The 17,930-nt window shown below is 41.2% G+C and overlaps 1 protein-coding gene across 1 annotated transcript in view; it reads left to right on the forward strand.

Annotated features, from left to right (window-relative positions):
• Positions 1-10,183: 10,183 nt before the first annotated feature.
• Positions 10,184-17,930, forward strand: part of si:dkey-225n22.4 (collagen alpha-1(XXI) chain) — an 86,023-nt gene continuing 78,276 nt past the window's right edge. The window contains exons 1-7 of the mRNA XM_049565648.1: positions 10,184-10,262; positions 10,402-10,538; positions 10,684-10,803; positions 13,798-13,914; positions 14,190-14,376; positions 16,359-16,524; positions 16,614-16,836. Coding sequence (XP_049421605.1) covers positions 10,184-10,262; positions 10,402-10,538; positions 10,684-10,803; positions 13,798-13,914; positions 14,190-14,376; positions 16,359-16,524; positions 16,614-16,836 — 1,029 coding nt within the window. The remainder of the gene's footprint in view (positions 10,263-10,401; positions 10,539-10,683; positions 10,804-13,797; positions 13,915-14,189; positions 14,377-16,358; positions 16,525-16,613; positions 16,837-17,930) is intronic.

Raw genomic sequence — 17,930 nt, forward strand, 5'->3', positions numbered from 1 at the left:
ATTTGCACTGTCCCTTCTTAAACTAAGCTAAACGGCTCAAATCTTCATTTTGCGGCAGTTATTATGCTTAAAAAGATGTATCCACTGATTATCTGATGTCTCTTTTTCCAAGTAAGTGGGAAAAAGTCTTTTTAGGCCACAGGGCATCACATGACGGGGTAATTATAGTGTTTGGCCACGACAAAAGTGTTGCACACTTCCTGAGGGCTTGGTGACAGGAAGTAGATGCACTCTTCCTTCTGTGTGGTTCGGTAGAAAGAAAGTAGTTGCTACATGAAACTGCTCACAACAAAGTCTGTGGATTATCTTGAGCAACCAGGTCATTATGTCTGGAAAGAGAGATTGCTGTCGAGTTTTTCAGATGGGTGTTTTTGGCACTTTGAGCTAGTGATGGCCAAATGAAGCCTCATGAAGCATTTTCTTTATTTTATGAGCCCACTAGATGGCGCTTTTTGTTCAACAAAAGGTTGAAAGCACACTGAATTGCCATTCTTTGAGCCTCTCTCTTTAAACCATGAGCGCCATCTAGTGGGCTGAGAAAATGAAGTAGATGCTTCATGAGGCTTCATTTGGCCATCACTACTTTGAGCACCACAAGCCATCTAGTTGCATTATATTGGTGAGAAGGCAGACACTATTGATATCTGAAACACTTCACACACCTAGATTGAGAAATAGCGCTACAGGTAAGAGGAAAACATACAGTATATTTTTGATTTTGTGGTGAACTGTCCCTTTAAGTTTAAAGGACCATATTAATGTTTTTGTGAGCCCTATTTGTGACCCTACCACTCCTTACAATTCACTGTGATTCAGTCACACCCTGTTCCCTACACACATCCTGAGGGAAAAATCTAACTTGTATTTTTTACCTGTTACCCAGCAGAGAAATGCTCTTTTGGTGGTTCCCCATTTATCTGCTGTCTCCTCACAACTTTAAAATGTTTCCCAGCCCACTCTGCTCTTTTTCACTGCTGCACTAGCTGTGACAGGCGCAGCAAATCTGTGGACACATTGGGTTTAAATGTTGGTTTTATCAAACATTTTATTTTCCCAGGTAGACATCTGTGAGATCACAAAAATACCTTTGAATAAACAACCTGCTGCTGGATAACACATAAATAATACATTTGATTTTTCCCTTAAGATCTGTGTAGAGAACACTGTGACACCAAATCCCAGAGTAATACTGAGTGGTTGTCCCACACAAGCAAATACATGGAAAGCATTGACTGCACAGTTGTAAAACCAGAATCAAAATGTACAGTTGTATGTAAATGTTTGGGCACCCTTGGTCAACATTTTATTTATAGTAAATAGCCAAGTAATTAAAAGATGACCTCATTTCCAAAAGGCATGAAGTTAAGATAAAACATTTCTTCAACATTTTAAGCAAGATTACTTTTTTATTTCAATCTTTTCCAGTTTCAAAATAACAAAAAAGCAACAGTTTGGGCACCCTGCATGGTCAGTGCTCAGTAGCGCCCCCTTCTTCTAAATACTTTTTGTATCCAGCTCAGAGTCTTTCAGTTCTTGTTTGGAGGATTTTCAGCCATTCGTCCTGCAAAAGGCTTCTAGCTCTGTGAGATTCTTGGGCCGTCTTCATGCTCTGCTCTTTGAGCTCTATCCACAGATGTTTAATGATGTTTAGGTCGGGGGACTGTGAGGGGCGTGGCCAAACCTTCAGCTGGCTCCTCTTGAGGTCGTCCATTGTGGATCTGGAGGTGTGTTTAGGATCATTGTCCTGTTGTAGAAGCCGTCCTCTCTTCATCGTCAGCTTTTTTACAGATGCTGTGATGTTTGCTTCCAGAATGAATCCATTCTTCCCTCTACCTGTGAAATGTTCCCCGTGCCACTGGCTGCAACACAAGCCCAAAGCATCATCCATCCACCCCCGTGTTTAACAGTTTGTTCTCCAGACATACCTTTACTCATTGTGCCCAAAAGGTTAAGTCAAGCATCAGGCTTGTTTCGATGGTCATTTGCAAACTTCTGACGCTGAATGTTGTGGTGAGGACACAGGAAAGGTTTTCTTCTGATGACTCTTCCATGAAGCTCATATTTGTCCAGGTGTGGCTGCACAGTAGAACAGTGCACCACCACTCCAGAGTCTGAGAAATCTTCCTGCAGGTCTTTTGCAGTCAAACAGAGGTTTGATTTGCCTTTCTAACAAACCAACGAGTAGCTCTCTCAGAAAGTTTTCTTGGTCTTCCAGACCTCAACTTGACCTCCACAGTTCCTGTTAATGACATGACAAACTGAGGAAACAGCTCCCTGAAAACACTTTGCTATCCTCTTATAGTCTTCTCCTGCGTTGCCACTTAGTGGTTTTTCAGAGTGCTAGGCAGCTGTTTAGAGGAGGCCATGGCTGTTCTAGTTATAAAGCTTTGACATTTGCATCACCTGGCCTTTCCTAACAATCACTGTGAACCAGCCAGAGTCCTAACAAGCTAATTAAGGTCTGAGACCCTGGTAAAAGTTGTCTGAGAGCTCAAATGTCTCGGATGCCCAAACTTTTGCATGGTGCTCCTTTCCATTTTTTCCACTCTAAAACTGTACAAAACAAAAATAACACACTGATCTTGTTTAAAATGTTGAGAAGCATATCTCGTCTTTAACTGCATGCCTTTCAGTTTATCTTCTACTTACTTAACTATTCGCAGAAAACAATATTTTGACCATGAGCGCCCAAACTTTTGCATGGCACTGTAAAAAGACACAAAGAATAGTTGTGTAAAATATATCTAAATTAGAGCAAACAGGATTCAAAACACTGGCCTCTTAAATAAGGTACCTGATCAAATTTGAGCCGTCTGTCAGAAATGTTGTGCATCATGTCAGGAATATACGGCACTGTTAGCATTGCTCTCTGCAGTCATCTTTGTTAACCAAAGGCGCTGAGCAATCCTAACAACATCTGTGCACAAGGAATGTTCTGTGATGCTGAAGCCAGTAGGGGCGGTTGATGTGGCTGGTACACAGCACTTCTGGTCTGCCAAATGTAGAGTGAGGTTTGGAGGAATTCAGGTTCACTACCCACCTATCCACACTGTGTGTCTGTAATGACGGGTGTGCTTTAAAATGAAAGAGTGAGGCACTGAGGAAAGGATGTATGTATATGGATCCAAGGGAAAAAAAATTAAGCGTATTTCTGAATCCTGGTCGAGACACTTTTAGAAATAGTGAAACATTTGAAACATTCTCCACTGGCATGCTGTCTCAGTGTTATTCACTGTGGCGTCACATGGTGCGACTCCTGGTCCTTCTCGCCTTGTTCTCCAGGGTTTCTCTTTTACTGTGATATTTCTACTCTCTATTCGTGAGCAGAAATATTGTTTTCCCAGGTTTCATTCAATACCCAATGATAACTGAACTGACATAGAGACGTGGCTGAATTGATTCTTAAAATCCACACGCAGACTGTGTTTGGAGCTGTCTCCAATGCTAAGCTTTATGACCACTGGAGACAGTTGGTATTTATAGTTTGTCTTACCATTGTTAGTCATGTTTCCATCCAAATTTAACACAAATTTCTGCAGAATTTCCAGGATACTGGCTGAAAAAAATGAGAGTTAATGTGTCGTGCAGTGGAAAGTGCAGACTAATTCATAAGGCATTTAGTTTATTATAAATTCCATGTGAGGTTCATGTGATTTTAGGCATTAATTCTGTAAACCACTGCAGAAGACCATCCATTCACTAGATAAAATGTTGGCATTGCTCATTTCTGAAACCACAGATATGTTTAAATTGCACATTATTAAGTAGTGAATACACTAAAACGTTAAACACTACTGTAGTTAACATGTGGTTATTTTCAGGCATAAAAACCACTTTGTTATGGTAAGGAAAAGTTTTGGCTTCAAATACCTGCTCTTCATGGTACTATCCTGGCTGGAAAAACAGTGATGGATCGTCAAAAAACCTGAAAAGCCACTGGAAAGACAGTGATGAGTTTCTAAAAACACACCCATGTTTGTGTTTGTTTTTTTAAAACAGTGACAGGTTGCTAAAAAACACTCACCTTAAGTGCCTAAAAAATGCTTAAAAAACAGTGATGGGTCACTAGAAACATCCATGTTTGGTGCCGAAAAATCTGCTTGTAATACAGTGACGGGTTACTATACACACTCACGCTTGGTGCCGAAAAATGTTCTGGAACAACAGTGATGGGTTGCTAAAAAAACCCTACGTTTAGTGTCTAAAAAAGCTGCTGGAAAGACAGTGACGGGTTGTTAAAAACACACATTTGGTGCCTTAGAATCTGCTTGTAAAACAGTGACGGGTTTTTAAAAACACCCATGTTTAGTGCCTAAAAAAGTTGCAAAAGTTGCTCAAAAGACAGTGATGGATCACTTCAAACACCCATGTTTGGTGCTTAAAAATCAGCTGGAAAAACAGTGATGGGTCGCTAAAACACAACCGGTGTTGTTTGCTGGTCTCGGACAGTGGTCTGAACCATCATCCCCTCCACCTCCAGATGACAAATTAAGCTCCTATACTAAATTTCTTTAGAGATGCTGATAAGGTACATGTGAAATGTACAAATGTGACACATCTACGAGATGATGACATTAAAATTGTGCCGGTTAAACTTCTAATGAAACAAAACGATGTGTCCCGGCGTTTTCACTCAGGTTGGATAGAAAGACATTCACTGAAACTCTCTCCACCATGAATTTAGCTGCTATATTCTAAAAAGCTGTCTTAAGACTGCACTTGTTCTTTTTTATCCCAACAAGTCCTTTGAACCAAAAGATTCTCATCATTTGTCTTTGCCTAAAAACAAACCCTACAGTTTCTGATGGCTGTTGTCCGAACAACACCGTTTGTTGGTGCTCTCCAAAGCCGTTACAAGTCACAATTATATGAACGCTTCCTGATCTGCCATCACTATGGTTAAAGTTTGGTCTTACACAAAAGCAACTTGGTCAGGGTTAGAAAAACACTGTGGCCATCCTGAAAAGAAACCAATGCTGAGTTTTAAATGAATAGTGATCCAACCATCCACCCTGACCTTCCCCTGATGAGGCTCTGTTCACAACAGAGATATGCATTTGTTAAATGGGTATCATATTTGGACGGTGGCTGGTGCTGCTGCTGTTTGGTTGGGAGGACGGCCTCTTTTATTCGTATGATCAGCAGGGACGCAGCCGGGCCAAAGCTGATGAGCGTAAATCATTTTCTTATGTTCATATTCACAAGCTCAAATGAATGAGTTGCAGTGTTGTTTAATAGGAAACAAGAATTGAGTGTGTGTGTGTGTGTGTGTGTGTGTGTGTGTGTGGTGAGGGTGACTGGCTTCAAACTGGCTTCAGAGCCGAGGAGTCTCTAACGCAGCTGTTAATCATGCCAATAACTGCTTGTGAACTGATTTTGAATCAAGATTCTGTTACTGCGTGGCCTATATCTCACCTCACATGTTTCCATAAACATGTTTTAGTGCAGTGTTTAGCTGTCAAATGACAGATTTGGTCTCACAAACTTTCTCATTTGACAGCTAAACACAACTGACAGCTGCATTTGAGACTCCTCGGCTCTGATCAGTTATATTTGGTGCGCCATGTTGGATTCTGTGCCAGTGCCAATAAAGGCAGTAGGACAGGAGGACGGACATGACAGTTAATTTCACTGTGTAGGTCAAATCAAGAAGACGTTTAAAAGCTATTGCCGTTATTCAGTCAGCAAATTAGACAATATTAAAGGGGAACTGTTACGCTCATTTTCAGGTTCATATTTACCTGCATTCATGTTTTTTTCCTCATACTGTCTGTGCTGGAACACCTGTCACTTTAAGCCCAGTCTGCCCTGATTGGTCAGCATTTTCAGGTCTTACGTATCTTGCCACATCTGCACCATCTTCCCAGCATTTACAAGAGGACCAGATCAAATGCCTTGTGTGAGAAAGCTGCTCTTGATTGGTCAGAATTTCCATGTGGGAAAAATCCAGGAAGTAAAGCAAACGTTGAAGAAGAGTACACTTGCAAGATAAATGTGACACTTTCTAATGTCACAATGGAGGGACAACTACGCAGGTTGATTTTAGCGCTGCTCATCGTGGACTATATTGCTGTCATTGTTCATTTTAGTCAAAGCATACAGTTTGAAAACGAGGCAAACGCGGCTCCAACTAGAAAACAATGTTTTGATGCATTGGATGTGCTGAATGTGCATATTAAGGCAGTACAGGAGGAGGTGCACATTAATAATCCTCCAGGACTGTAACATGCTCATGTTTAACCCAAACAATGTGTCATGTGACTGCAGTTGCTTCACATCCAGGTCGGAACACCTTCTCACCACAAACCAACCGCACCAGAGTTCCTTTGGAACCAGACTGAGACCACCTCTTCAAGAAGGTCTCGGTCTGGTTGTTTTGGTGCACACCTGAGTGTGATTGCTGTGTTCACACCTGCCCAAACGAACCGCACTGAGGGGGCAAATGAACTTGAGTTTGATTGAACCGAACTAAACAGGGCAGGTGTGAAAGCACCCTAAATTGGCAGGCAAAATCCAAAGACAGTCTCAGTAATCACACCCATTAATCAGCACTATCACAGCAGTTTATCTGATATCTGGCTCGGTGAAACTGTCCTAATTTATTAACCTGATTAACATGAAGTTCATAATATACAATAATATAATAATATTGGTTACACATATGAGTCTCACATGGTGCACATTCAGTCCTTGCGGGGCACTCTCAGTTTGCCCATTTCAAGCCTGCTTGTTGCCCATGTTGCCCACATGTAAGTCATGTGTGGTGCACATGTGCATGTTGACTGGGCATTTACACACTGTGATGTCTTTATTCAGTAACTTTGTTGGTTAGTGTTGCACATTAACTCTTCAGTGATGCAAAAACAATCCTGGATATTATCAGTTAGATCGGTCGATGCACTGAAACTCTCCTGCACAGATGAAGATTTACCAGTTTCATTTTGTTGTTTTCAGTTATTTCAGTTGCCGTCCTTGCACACTGCAGTGTTTATTTCTCCTGTTAACCAACTGGTTGGGGGTAATTAACTACGCTGAAGCCTCAGGTGGAAGGATTTGGTGTAATATGGTTCTGTAACAGTAATTCAAACAAGAGAGGAAAAAAAGAGAGTTACGGGAGCTGGGAGGAGACTGTGTAGAAGAAAGGTTGTGGTAGTTGTATTGCCTTCAGCTGACTGATCCTCCCCTGCCTTTCAAGCCTCTGCCAGCACACTGCAGCCTGCGCTGCCATGTTTATATTTCTGTTTTCCCATCCCAGCATACTGCTCACGTTGTTATTTTCTCCGACCCAGCCTTGTGGTCGGTGGAACCATGTTTGCGCTGCAAACTGAACACAGGGAGAGCTCTGCACAAAACACACTACTAGACCATATGTCGCATGGCACAACATGAAAACTCACAAAAGGCATTTTACAGGAAAGAGGAGGCGGAGAGAAGAACAGTGGGGATAGAGGGAAAGAGAGATGTGGTGATTTCACAAGGCGGTCATATCTCTTATACTGAATGTGCCAACTCAACATTACAACAGTCTGTTCACTGGACTTTTAAGGACTGTTGGAACGAGTCCTTCTAATTCTTAGAAACGCGGGCACAGTTGTATATGATGTGTGTAAGTGTGTTAAGATGAAAGTGAACAGTAAACAGTGACCTCAAGTTGTTGCAGTTGTTACACTCATGTGGAGGTGTATTGCGTAACAACACACTGACATCATTGATACAGGTGCAAGGTTTGGTTACAGCTGAGCACAACATATTTTAGAGCACAAAAACGCAACAGAAGAATTCAAAGAATCAATAATTTGCAGCTTGGTGTTACATAACTCTGTTTTATTATATCACTGTATCCGTATTTGGACCAGTTAGTTCTGGGGATTCTTTTAAGTTTAGTGCAGCTACACTGTGCAACATGGACTTAATAAACTCAGGTACCACATCAAGTTTGACGGCTACAGATTGAATGATGACAGCGCCGACTGAATCGCAGGTTACGGCGTACGATGCAACAGCTTCCCATACTGAGTGTGCAAGAACGCTGCACGGGTTATTACTTCTCCAACTGTTAAGCACGACATAGAGGCTCACATTATTAAGTAACCCAAAGTTTCGTAGGCACTATATAGTGATGGCCAAATGAAGCCTCATTAAGCATTTTCTTTATTTTCTGAGCCCACTAGATGGCGATCATGGTTTAAAGAGAGAGGCTCAAAGAATGGAAATTAAGTGTGCTTTCAACCTTTTGTTGAACAAAAAGCGCCATCTAGAAAATGCTTCATGAGGCTTCATTTGGCCATCACTACTATATACTGTGATGGGTCCATGTGGTTGCTCACCTGGCAGCTGCAACTCTACTGCTATTTCCTTCCATGCTTTGTCCTTCTTTACATGATCATGTTCAGAGCCGGAGGACACATCGTACAGGCAAGGCTTCTGCTGCCACAACTCTTCGAGGTTAGTTAGTCGGTTGAATCCCACACATTTCTTTTAGCACGCTATTTGTCTGTTTGTTGGGTTTAGTGCCAGTGCATCATTTCATGCTGCATTTCTGTTGGTTGGTTAGTAGACATCGGTGGTAGCAGCAGTCGCACAGTGAGATGGTCATCCCAAATTCATGACACTGTCAGAATGTTATCCCAACACCATGACAGATGCCATCCTTGAACCTCTCACTGTGCCACATTGGACCATCTTTTTAGAGTCACGACCAAAGATATCGCCACGTTTCTTTCACGCTGGTCATCTTTCGATTGGGACAGCCCAAAATCACACAGAGTATACCGGCTATAAGAGGAACTGCCACACTAATAACAACATACCTTCAGCGACTTCTTTCTGGTTGCATTTGCACTGCCAATAGGACACTGAAGTGACGTATTGTAAGTTGGCCATTAGCTGGTATATTCAATGTCACTTTTGCTTTGACGAGTCAAAATCATGAGCTGCCATCATCGCATATATGCTCAGTAAAGCCTGGACTGCACTGTCGGTCCATTTGTCCATGTTGTCATCCTTTCTTTTGCTTTTTTTTTTTTTTACAAGCTGTTTGTGTTTTGTGTTTGGTCTGTTTCTAACACAGCAAACAGGGTTTTTAAAAATGCTGGTTGCCAGTGCTGCATGGACTGTGTTCGACCAATCATCTTACACGTAGGTCCCTCATGGTTCCCATTGTGCTGGGAGAGCAGCTACTCTGAAATAAGAGCTACATAAGTCCCTCAAAACCTTGTTTTAAGAGCAGTGTTCGTTCCTTGATCCTAGTTCTTGTTGAAAAAAGAGGGCTTCTTAAAACTATGAATAGTTCCTCTGGTCTGAAAACACCCGAGAAATGTCCACTCATAGGCCTGAAAATATCTCATGTGGCGACCAGTGCATGCTCACTGTGTGGCTGAGGGACGCAGGACTCAATTCATTTGTGTTTGTCCAATCAGAAACATTCTACACTGATAACACTAAGTTAAATTAAATTCAGACCCTTTGTGGTACTCACAGCAAGAGGGATCCAGGTTTGGGGGCGCCCTTCTATGCGGAGCTTGCATGTTTTCCCTGTGTCAGCGTGGGTTTCCTCCAGGTGTTCCAGCTTCCTCCCACAGTCCAAAGACGTGCAGGTTAACTGGTGACTCTAAATTGTCCGTAGGTGTGAATGTGAGTGTGAATGGTTGTCTGTCTCTATGTGTCAGCCCTGTGAGACCCCTAACAGGATTAGCAGTTATGGAAAATGAATGAATTAATGGCAGATGAATTTGTTAGTCAAAATGCAGGTAAATTTCCTGAGAGACTAAAATGGCTCTCACCAAAGTGTGGGAAGGAACAAACAAAATGTCCGCTATTTATAGAGCCTTCCTGAGATACTTTATGTGAACTGCAGTCATTATGGCCTGAGGGAGGGTTCAGCTATGGGGGCCACGAATGTACTACAATAAATCTGATGACTGTAATATTGAATGTTGCTGGACAAAAGGTCAATGACCTACCAAACACACACATTAAGTTTCATTCATTTCTGACCATTCCTGAAAGATCTGTTGCCAAGGACTGAAGTGTTGGTCAGTTGAAAACTTTGGCCTGATAGCGGTTGGAGAAAAGGTCAGGAGGTCAAAGAAATCAGTTTTATCATTGCTGAAATCCTTTTTTTTTTTAATATTAATGTAGCCACGTTGGACTGGATCGAGGTAGACCGCTCTGCCACGCAGCCATGTTGCTGTGGTCAGTATGGAGCGCAATATTGCTACTGACCCCGCTGGAGGCTGCAGAGGAGGAGGATGTCCGAGCAGGTAGGGATGACTCTGTTATAGAGAGAATAATAGCAGCATTAGATTTTGACCTCTTGAGTTCTGAATGTAGATATTCAGTTTGCATTTTTAAGATGTTGGTCTTTGATCACCGTGATTGTGTGTATTTACGTGTGTGCAGGCTGCAGCACGGCTGTAAATGACCTGGTCTATATTGTCGATGGCTCGTGGAGCGTCGGCTTCTCTGACTTTGACACGGCCAAGCTGTGGCTAATCAACATCACCAGCCAGTTTGACATCAGTTCCCACTACACACAGGTAACATGAACCACATTATATTGTAGTTTCCATTCACATTTAGCAGTAAATGTTCCAATTAACTTGTAGAGTCAGTTCATGACCAGTCTTTTTGGCTCATTATAAGTACGACTACATCTACATACGTTATGTTTGTCTGCTGCAGGTGGCTGTGATCCAGTACAGCGACACTCCTCGTCTGGAGATTCCTCTGGGGAAACACCAGGGTGGAGTAGAGCTCATCCAGGCCATAAAGAGCATCACCTACCTGGGAGGAAACACGCAGGCAAGCCAAGATGTATTCTCTTCAAAACTCTATCAGTCCTACAAATAATTTGCATGCAGGTACTATGAGAATATACAACAGCTGTGAATATGTTTACATGCACATACATTTAGAGATATCAGTTATTTTTTTGACGCAGATTGAAGTGCATCGACTGTGTGCTTGGCAGCAGACGGGGCAGGGCCCAAGGTGTGCTGATCCCTGGCGATGCGGACAATTTAAGACATTATAGTCCAAAACCAAATTGTTTGTTTAGTTTTCAGGTAGAAAACCTGACAACTGTGGTCAGAGCATTATGTCTACCAGTTGCTCGTCCATCCATCCATCCCAATCTCATGCATATGTCAAGAATGTCTTAAAGGGAGTTTCTTCAAATTTGGCACAAACATCCACTTGGACTCAATGATTAAGTAATTAGATTTTGGTGGTCATCGGTCAAAGGTCAAGGTCACTGTAACCTTGTCTTGTTCTTGTGAATACGATATGTCAAGTACACCTTGAGAGAATTATTATTATTAATATTATTATTATTATTTGTAATTTGCCGCAAACATCAACTTGGACTCAAGGATTAACCGATTAAAATTTGTTGTCCGAAGGTCAAGGTCACCCTGTCTGTTGCATTCTTGTGAACATGACATCACAGGAAGGCGTTGAAGGTCTGTCCACTTGGACTCAATGATTAATTTGATTAGATTTTAGTGGTCATAGCTCAAAGGTCAAGGTCACTGTAACCTCGTCTTTTGAATGTGTACTGTACAAGTACACCTTGAGAGAATGATTATTATTATTATTATTATTATTTTGGCACAAACATCCTCTTGGACTCAATGATTAACTTAATTCTATTAGATTTTGTTGGCCAAAGGTCAAGGTCACTGTGACCCTGTCTGTTACATGCTCATGAACGTGATGTCACAGGAAGGCGTTGAAGGCCTGTCAACGATTAAGATTTTGGCGGTCATAGCTCAAAGGTCAAGGTCACTGTAACCTTGTCTGTCTCCATTTTGTGAACATGATATGCCAAGTACACCTTGAGAGAATTATTGTTATTATTATTATTATTATTATTATTATTATTATTGTTATTTTGGCACAATTTGGACTCAACAATTAACTAATTAGATTTTGGTGGTCATTGGTCAAAGGTCAAGGTCACTGTGACCTCATCTGTCTCCCTCTTTTGAACGCGTACAAGTACACCTTTTTTTTTAATTTGTCGCAAACACCAACTAGGACTAAGGATTAACTGATTAAAATTTGTTGGTCAAAGGTCAAGATCACTGTTACCCTGTATGTTACATTCTCATGAACGTGATGTCACAGGAAGGCGTTGAAGGCCTGTCCACGATTAACTGATAAGATTTTGGCGGTCATAGCTCAAAGGTCATGGTCACTGTAACCTTGTCTGTCTCCATCTTGTGAACATGATATGTCAAGTACACCTTGAGAGAATTATTATTATTTTTATTTTGGCACAAACATCCACTTGGACTCAACAATTAACAAATTAGATTTTGGTGGTCATTGGTCAAAGGTCAAGGTCACTGTTACCTAGTCTGTCTCCCTCTTTTGAATGCGTACAACTACACCTCGAGAGAATTATTATTATTAGTATTATGATTATTTTGGCACAAACATCCTCTTGGACTCAACAATTAACTTAATTCTATTAGATTTTGTTGGCCAAAGGTGAAGGTCACTGTGACCCTGTCTGTTGCATTCTCGTGAATGCGATGTCACAGGAAGGCGTTGAAGACCTGTCCACTTGGACTCAATGATTAATTTGATTAAGTTTTGGTGGTCATAGGTCAAAGGTCAAGGTCACTGTAACCTTGTCTGTCTTCATTTTGTGAACACAATATGTCAAGTACACCTTGAGAGAATTATTATTATTATTATTATTATTATCTTGATGATGTATATTTTTTGATTTGGCACAAATATCCACTTGGACTCAAGGATGAAATGATTAGAATTTGGTGGTCGGAGGTCAAGGTCACTGTGACCTCACAGAACATGATTTTGTCCGTAACTCAAGAATTCATACACTGATTATGACAAAATTTCACACCAGTGTCTGATAGCATAAAATGATAAAATGGTACATCCAAAAGGTCAAAGGTAAACTTCACTGAGACATCATTATGTTCTGCATAAAATACTTTTCTGTCTATATTTAACACCATAACTCAGCAGCAGAAGGGGAAACATTTGGTCAGATGCAGAATTGGTGACACTAATCTTGGATGCTCATCTTGAAACTGTGCTGCTTGTGTCGATCTTCCCTGCTGCCCGGGGGAAGATGTGTGTGAAGCATCCATGTTTTCACAGACATGGGTGTAAACTGTAAGTGCAACTTGACTGGTTCTTGGAGGCACACAACCACAGGGCAGTAATTCTAGTTTACCATTACCATTTTTGTGTTTCCTTAAACAGCTGGACACTCTAATTTATTTTGTATCCAAGACTTTGGGGCTCCATACATGATGTGGTCGCTGCAGCTGCACTAATGACTCCTACTGGTTGATCGGGGCATCTGCATGAGGCAGGGTGGTGGAAGAAAGAAACTTTAATGTACTATAAAATTTACTTTAAAATCACTTTGCTACTTTCAGTGCGCCATCCAAAAACAAGTAAACTAATAAAGTGGAGCAGGCTGAGGCTTGTTATGGAGAGGCAGGCTACACTTACAGGCAGGTGCAGGTCCAAGGGTGGCAACGCTCGGTTACCACAGGTGCATCTGCAGCAACAAGACCACACAGCAACACCACAAGCAAAGAAATCCTCGATAAACACGCACGCTTAGTTTGGTTACTTTGCTTTGCATCATGAAAAGTAGAAATCCCTTTGAACTTCACATTGGGCTATTTACTTTCTCCATTGAGATTTTCGTGTTTATATAATTTTACTTAAACTCTGGTGCGATGCAGCTGTCAGTGGCTCGTTTTCATTCACTCCACCTGCTCATTATTGCTTTCTGATGTCTTGCAGACCGGCAGGGCCATCAAGTTTGCCGTGGACCACGTCTTCCCCTCCTCCCAAAGAGGCAACCAGGTCAAGAACCGCATCGCTGTGGTGGTTACTGATGGCAAATCTCAGGATGACGTGGTAAATGTCACCTTGCTTTGTGCTCGAGTTAAACCAAGTCAAGTTTATTTGGGTGGCCCTAAATCATAGCGGCAGAGTCGAGGGGCTCTAGGAGCTCCTTCATCTCTAGAGCCTCAACAAGGAAACACTATCAACTGTGAAAGCTGTTGGCTGTAATGTTGTTAATTGTATTTTTGTCATACGTCTTTCAGTATAAACACTCTGCCAAGGGTCTAAATACAAAGCCTCTTCACAATGGGGGTAGTTTTCACATCAAACATCCTATGTTTCTTTAGGTGGATGCCAGCATGGAGGCACGAGCTCAGGGCATCACGGTATTTGCTGTTGGAGTTGGCAGTGAGATCACCACCTCAGAGCTGGTATCCATCGCCAATAGACCATCATCCACCTATGTCTTATATGCTGAAGATTACACCACCATCGACCGTATCCGAGACTCTATGGAGCAGAAACTCTGTGAAGGTGAGGATCTAGCTCATCTATCTTCTTGGCATGTTCATTGGGCCTTTTCCTAATTCTCCTGGCTGTGGTACAGAGTTGCAAAGTGAGAGAACAAGAGGAAGTATTTTTCCCTATTCTGTATTCTCATTTGAAGTTTTACTTGAAACAACGACCTGTAACAGATAATATTACTTAACAGAGAAACACAGGACTCTCAATAATGTAACAGTCATATAGGTTTATGTAATGGGAACCAGTTTAACTATAAATAAATGGGACTTTTACTTCTGGAACCAGGGGGTGCCCAAAATAGTTCCTCCCAGTTCCCACTACTTTTCCTCTGAGTTAGCTGGTACAAAGTGCTCCAGGGACGAAGCTTTTCTGAAGGCCGGCACAGAAATTAGCGCAGTCCTGGTTCCCTCCTCAAAAAGGAAATGGGATTTTTCCAATTGATTTCGGATTATTTCAGGAAATAAGCTCTGTGGCAAACAAAACATTTATGATACTTTTGTTCAGCAAGATACTCTTCACAAAATTAAGACCACTTTCAAGATTTTTGGAGCGTCAATGTAATCGACACAAGTAAGAAGCTAACGTTAGGCTATGAATGAACTACATCACAGTTTCCTGACCAACATTGCCACCACAACCAGTCTTTAAAGCCATGTTCGACCTGATGACACTCTGCTGTCTCATTGAGCCACTTGTTAGCTTCAAAAATTCACTATTTTTAAGTTGTAGAGCAAAACAAGAGTCTCTTTAGCTTGTGTTGACTACAGACCTTATTTCAGGCAAAAACCTGTTAAAAAAACCCACTGACTTGTAAATTTTTATATACGTATTTTTACCCAACACATTCTCACTCCGACCTCGTCACATATTGACATTTGGTCATGGACTTTCCACGTCCACATACAACGTGCAAGGTACCCTGGGTGTGTTGGCTGCTGACGTTCTGGGACACCGTGTCAGGTTCTGCCTGTTACATGCATTGTCTTCTCTCAAAATACACTTCTGTTTTCACAAGAAATTTGGACCCATCTATCACCCCTCCTGCCTGCCCAACTTGGACATTCGGTGTCTTAACCTTCGTCCTTGTCCCACCGCGTTTCCCCCTGACACTGTTGTGCGCTGTTTTTGGTTGGTTTCTGACGCTGCAAGTCACTGCCCAAGCGCCGAATCTTGACGAGGAGTGAGACCGCGCTCTTTTACCCAGTGCGGGTGATTCAAGATGGTCGCCACTCAGACCCCATGGGCCTTCAGTTGACCTTGGCAACATGAAAAATTTGTAACTAGGCACCATGAGGATCCTTTTGTCTGACTCAGTTTGTAAAACACATTAAACAAATGCAGGTCCTGCAAATGTTTTTGATTTCCATGTTTTCATGTTAGCTAACATTAATCAGTTCTCACTGAAAATTGCAACATTGACATTACAGAGACAGGGACAGTGCGGTACAGTCCACATATAAACCTGGTCACAACAAGGTCTGTGGATTATCTTGAGTAGCTGGGTCATGATTTCTGGAAAGAGACATTGTTGTCATTGTGCCATGTAGTTCTATTACATTGGAGAGAACCACAGGTTAGAGGGAAAACTTTATTTTTGATTTTGGGATGAAGGAAGCAGAGTGTTAACTGCAGACATCTTGGCGTGTGGTAGCAGAAAAAGGACAGGTGTATTTAATAACATTGCTAATAACTGTATCTATTCAGTTTTGTTCCAGTGCCCTGTTTCTCTGCATCATGGCCCACTGCTGAACTGAGCCTGCACTTGTGTTTTTCCTGGAAACATATTGTGCTGTTGTACGAGATCCAGGGAGTTGTGCTCGCTCGTTTTAAATTCCACCACAAAAAGTACATTCAATTGTGTTGTTGACAAAAGTACAAATCAGTTCACCACCAAATAACACAGTTGACCCAAACATGAAATGATTTTTTTTCTTTGCATATCTATTTAGAGGTTGCTTAGCTGTCAGAATAAATTACACTTCTCTCCCTAGAGTCTGTGTGTCCCACACGAATCCCGGTGGCATCTCGTGATGAGAAAGGCTTCGAGCTGATGGTGGGTATGAACATTCAGAAGAAGGCCAAGAAGATCCCAGGCTCTCTGATTTCTGAGGCAGCCTATGCTCTGACCGCCTCCACAGACATTACTGAGACCACCAGGTAGAATCTGTAATCAAGCTCTCCAACATCTATCATTTCATTTTATCTGTGTCTTTATATTTAGTTATTTTGCTTCATCCTTGTACTAGGGAGATTTTCCCAGAAGGCCTTCCTCCATCCTATGTGTTCGTAGCCACCCTGCGTCTAAAGGGACCCGCTAGCCAGCTGACCTTTGACCTTTGGAGGGTGCTGTCCAAGGATAAAGAGATCCAGGCTGCAGTGACACTAAGTGGGAAGGACAAAACTGTCTTCTTCACCACGACCAGCATAAAGGAAAAGGAGCAGAGAGTCATCTTTAAAGCCGGCTTTGAGGTCAGTATTTGGATTTAGTTTCGTGTCCATATCAGATCAATATGGCTTTTGGCCGGGCTTTGATTTCCAAGTACTGACAAATGTTCTTTTCCCAATATTACCAAGTGTAAAAACGCCTGAGATCTCTGCAGCTGCTAGTAAATCCAATTTAGTTCAAGAAAAATGACTCTCCCTCTGCCTCTGGACATGGCTACAAAGACTTTATCGGTCTGGCTATTGCATCACTTTAGTTTCAGCTCTGTTGGTCAGCCTGGGTTTGCTGCTGCACAGATTGTTGAGTGATTCCCACTTCATTAAAAATGATAGAAACTGTAGAAACAGAAAATGTGCCGCGGTTGAACAAAAGGGCCGAATCAAACCAGGACTTTATATTCTCTGTTTATTGAGTTATTTCAAGGTCCAGACAGATAACTTGATCAAACTCATAGGACTTAATAGCTCTGTCTTTCCAGGCCGGTCTGTAGCACTGTGACTACATAAGGTAACATAAAAGTGAGTTACAATCTATAATACAGAAGCCAAAATGGACCAATAAAGTAAATTCAAATACAGAGAAAACATAGAAAAACTAACACACGAGGAAACTGAACTTAACATATAGAACCAGAATGTTGGGGTGTGTTTTCATGATACTCTAATCTCTTTATAGTCAAGGACAGAAAAAAAATCATAAGAGGAAAAAAGTCCAAAAATAAAATAAAATAAAATAAAATAGATGAAAAGAAAAAAAACCTGAAATAAATAAATTCATTCATTAAAAAATACAAATAATAATATAAAGAATTGTATAAATAATATATAATAATATAAATATAAAAGAAAAATAACCAAATAAAAAATAAAATAACACAAGGGAACATAAATTCACCTTAAAAGACATCTTTATGTTGACCAATAGCAATATTTGTAGTATTCAATTATAAGTAAACAGAAAAATTTAGAATAAAGAAAGAGAGGAAATGCTACCACCAGTCTTACACAGCTGGATGTTTCTATGGGAACAATTAACAATTCAATTGTGAAATAATTTTTTTAAAAAAAATTGATGTTATAATCATTGTCTTATGTTGTTTCATCTAGTTTCTTTTCACAAA

Source organism: Epinephelus fuscoguttatus, linkage group LG21 (genome assembly GCF_011397635.1).
Source record: "Epinephelus fuscoguttatus linkage group LG21, E.fuscoguttatus.final_Chr_v1".
In the NCBI taxonomy this organism is placed as follows: Eukaryota; Metazoa; Chordata; class Actinopteri; order Perciformes; family Serranidae; genus Epinephelus; species Epinephelus fuscoguttatus.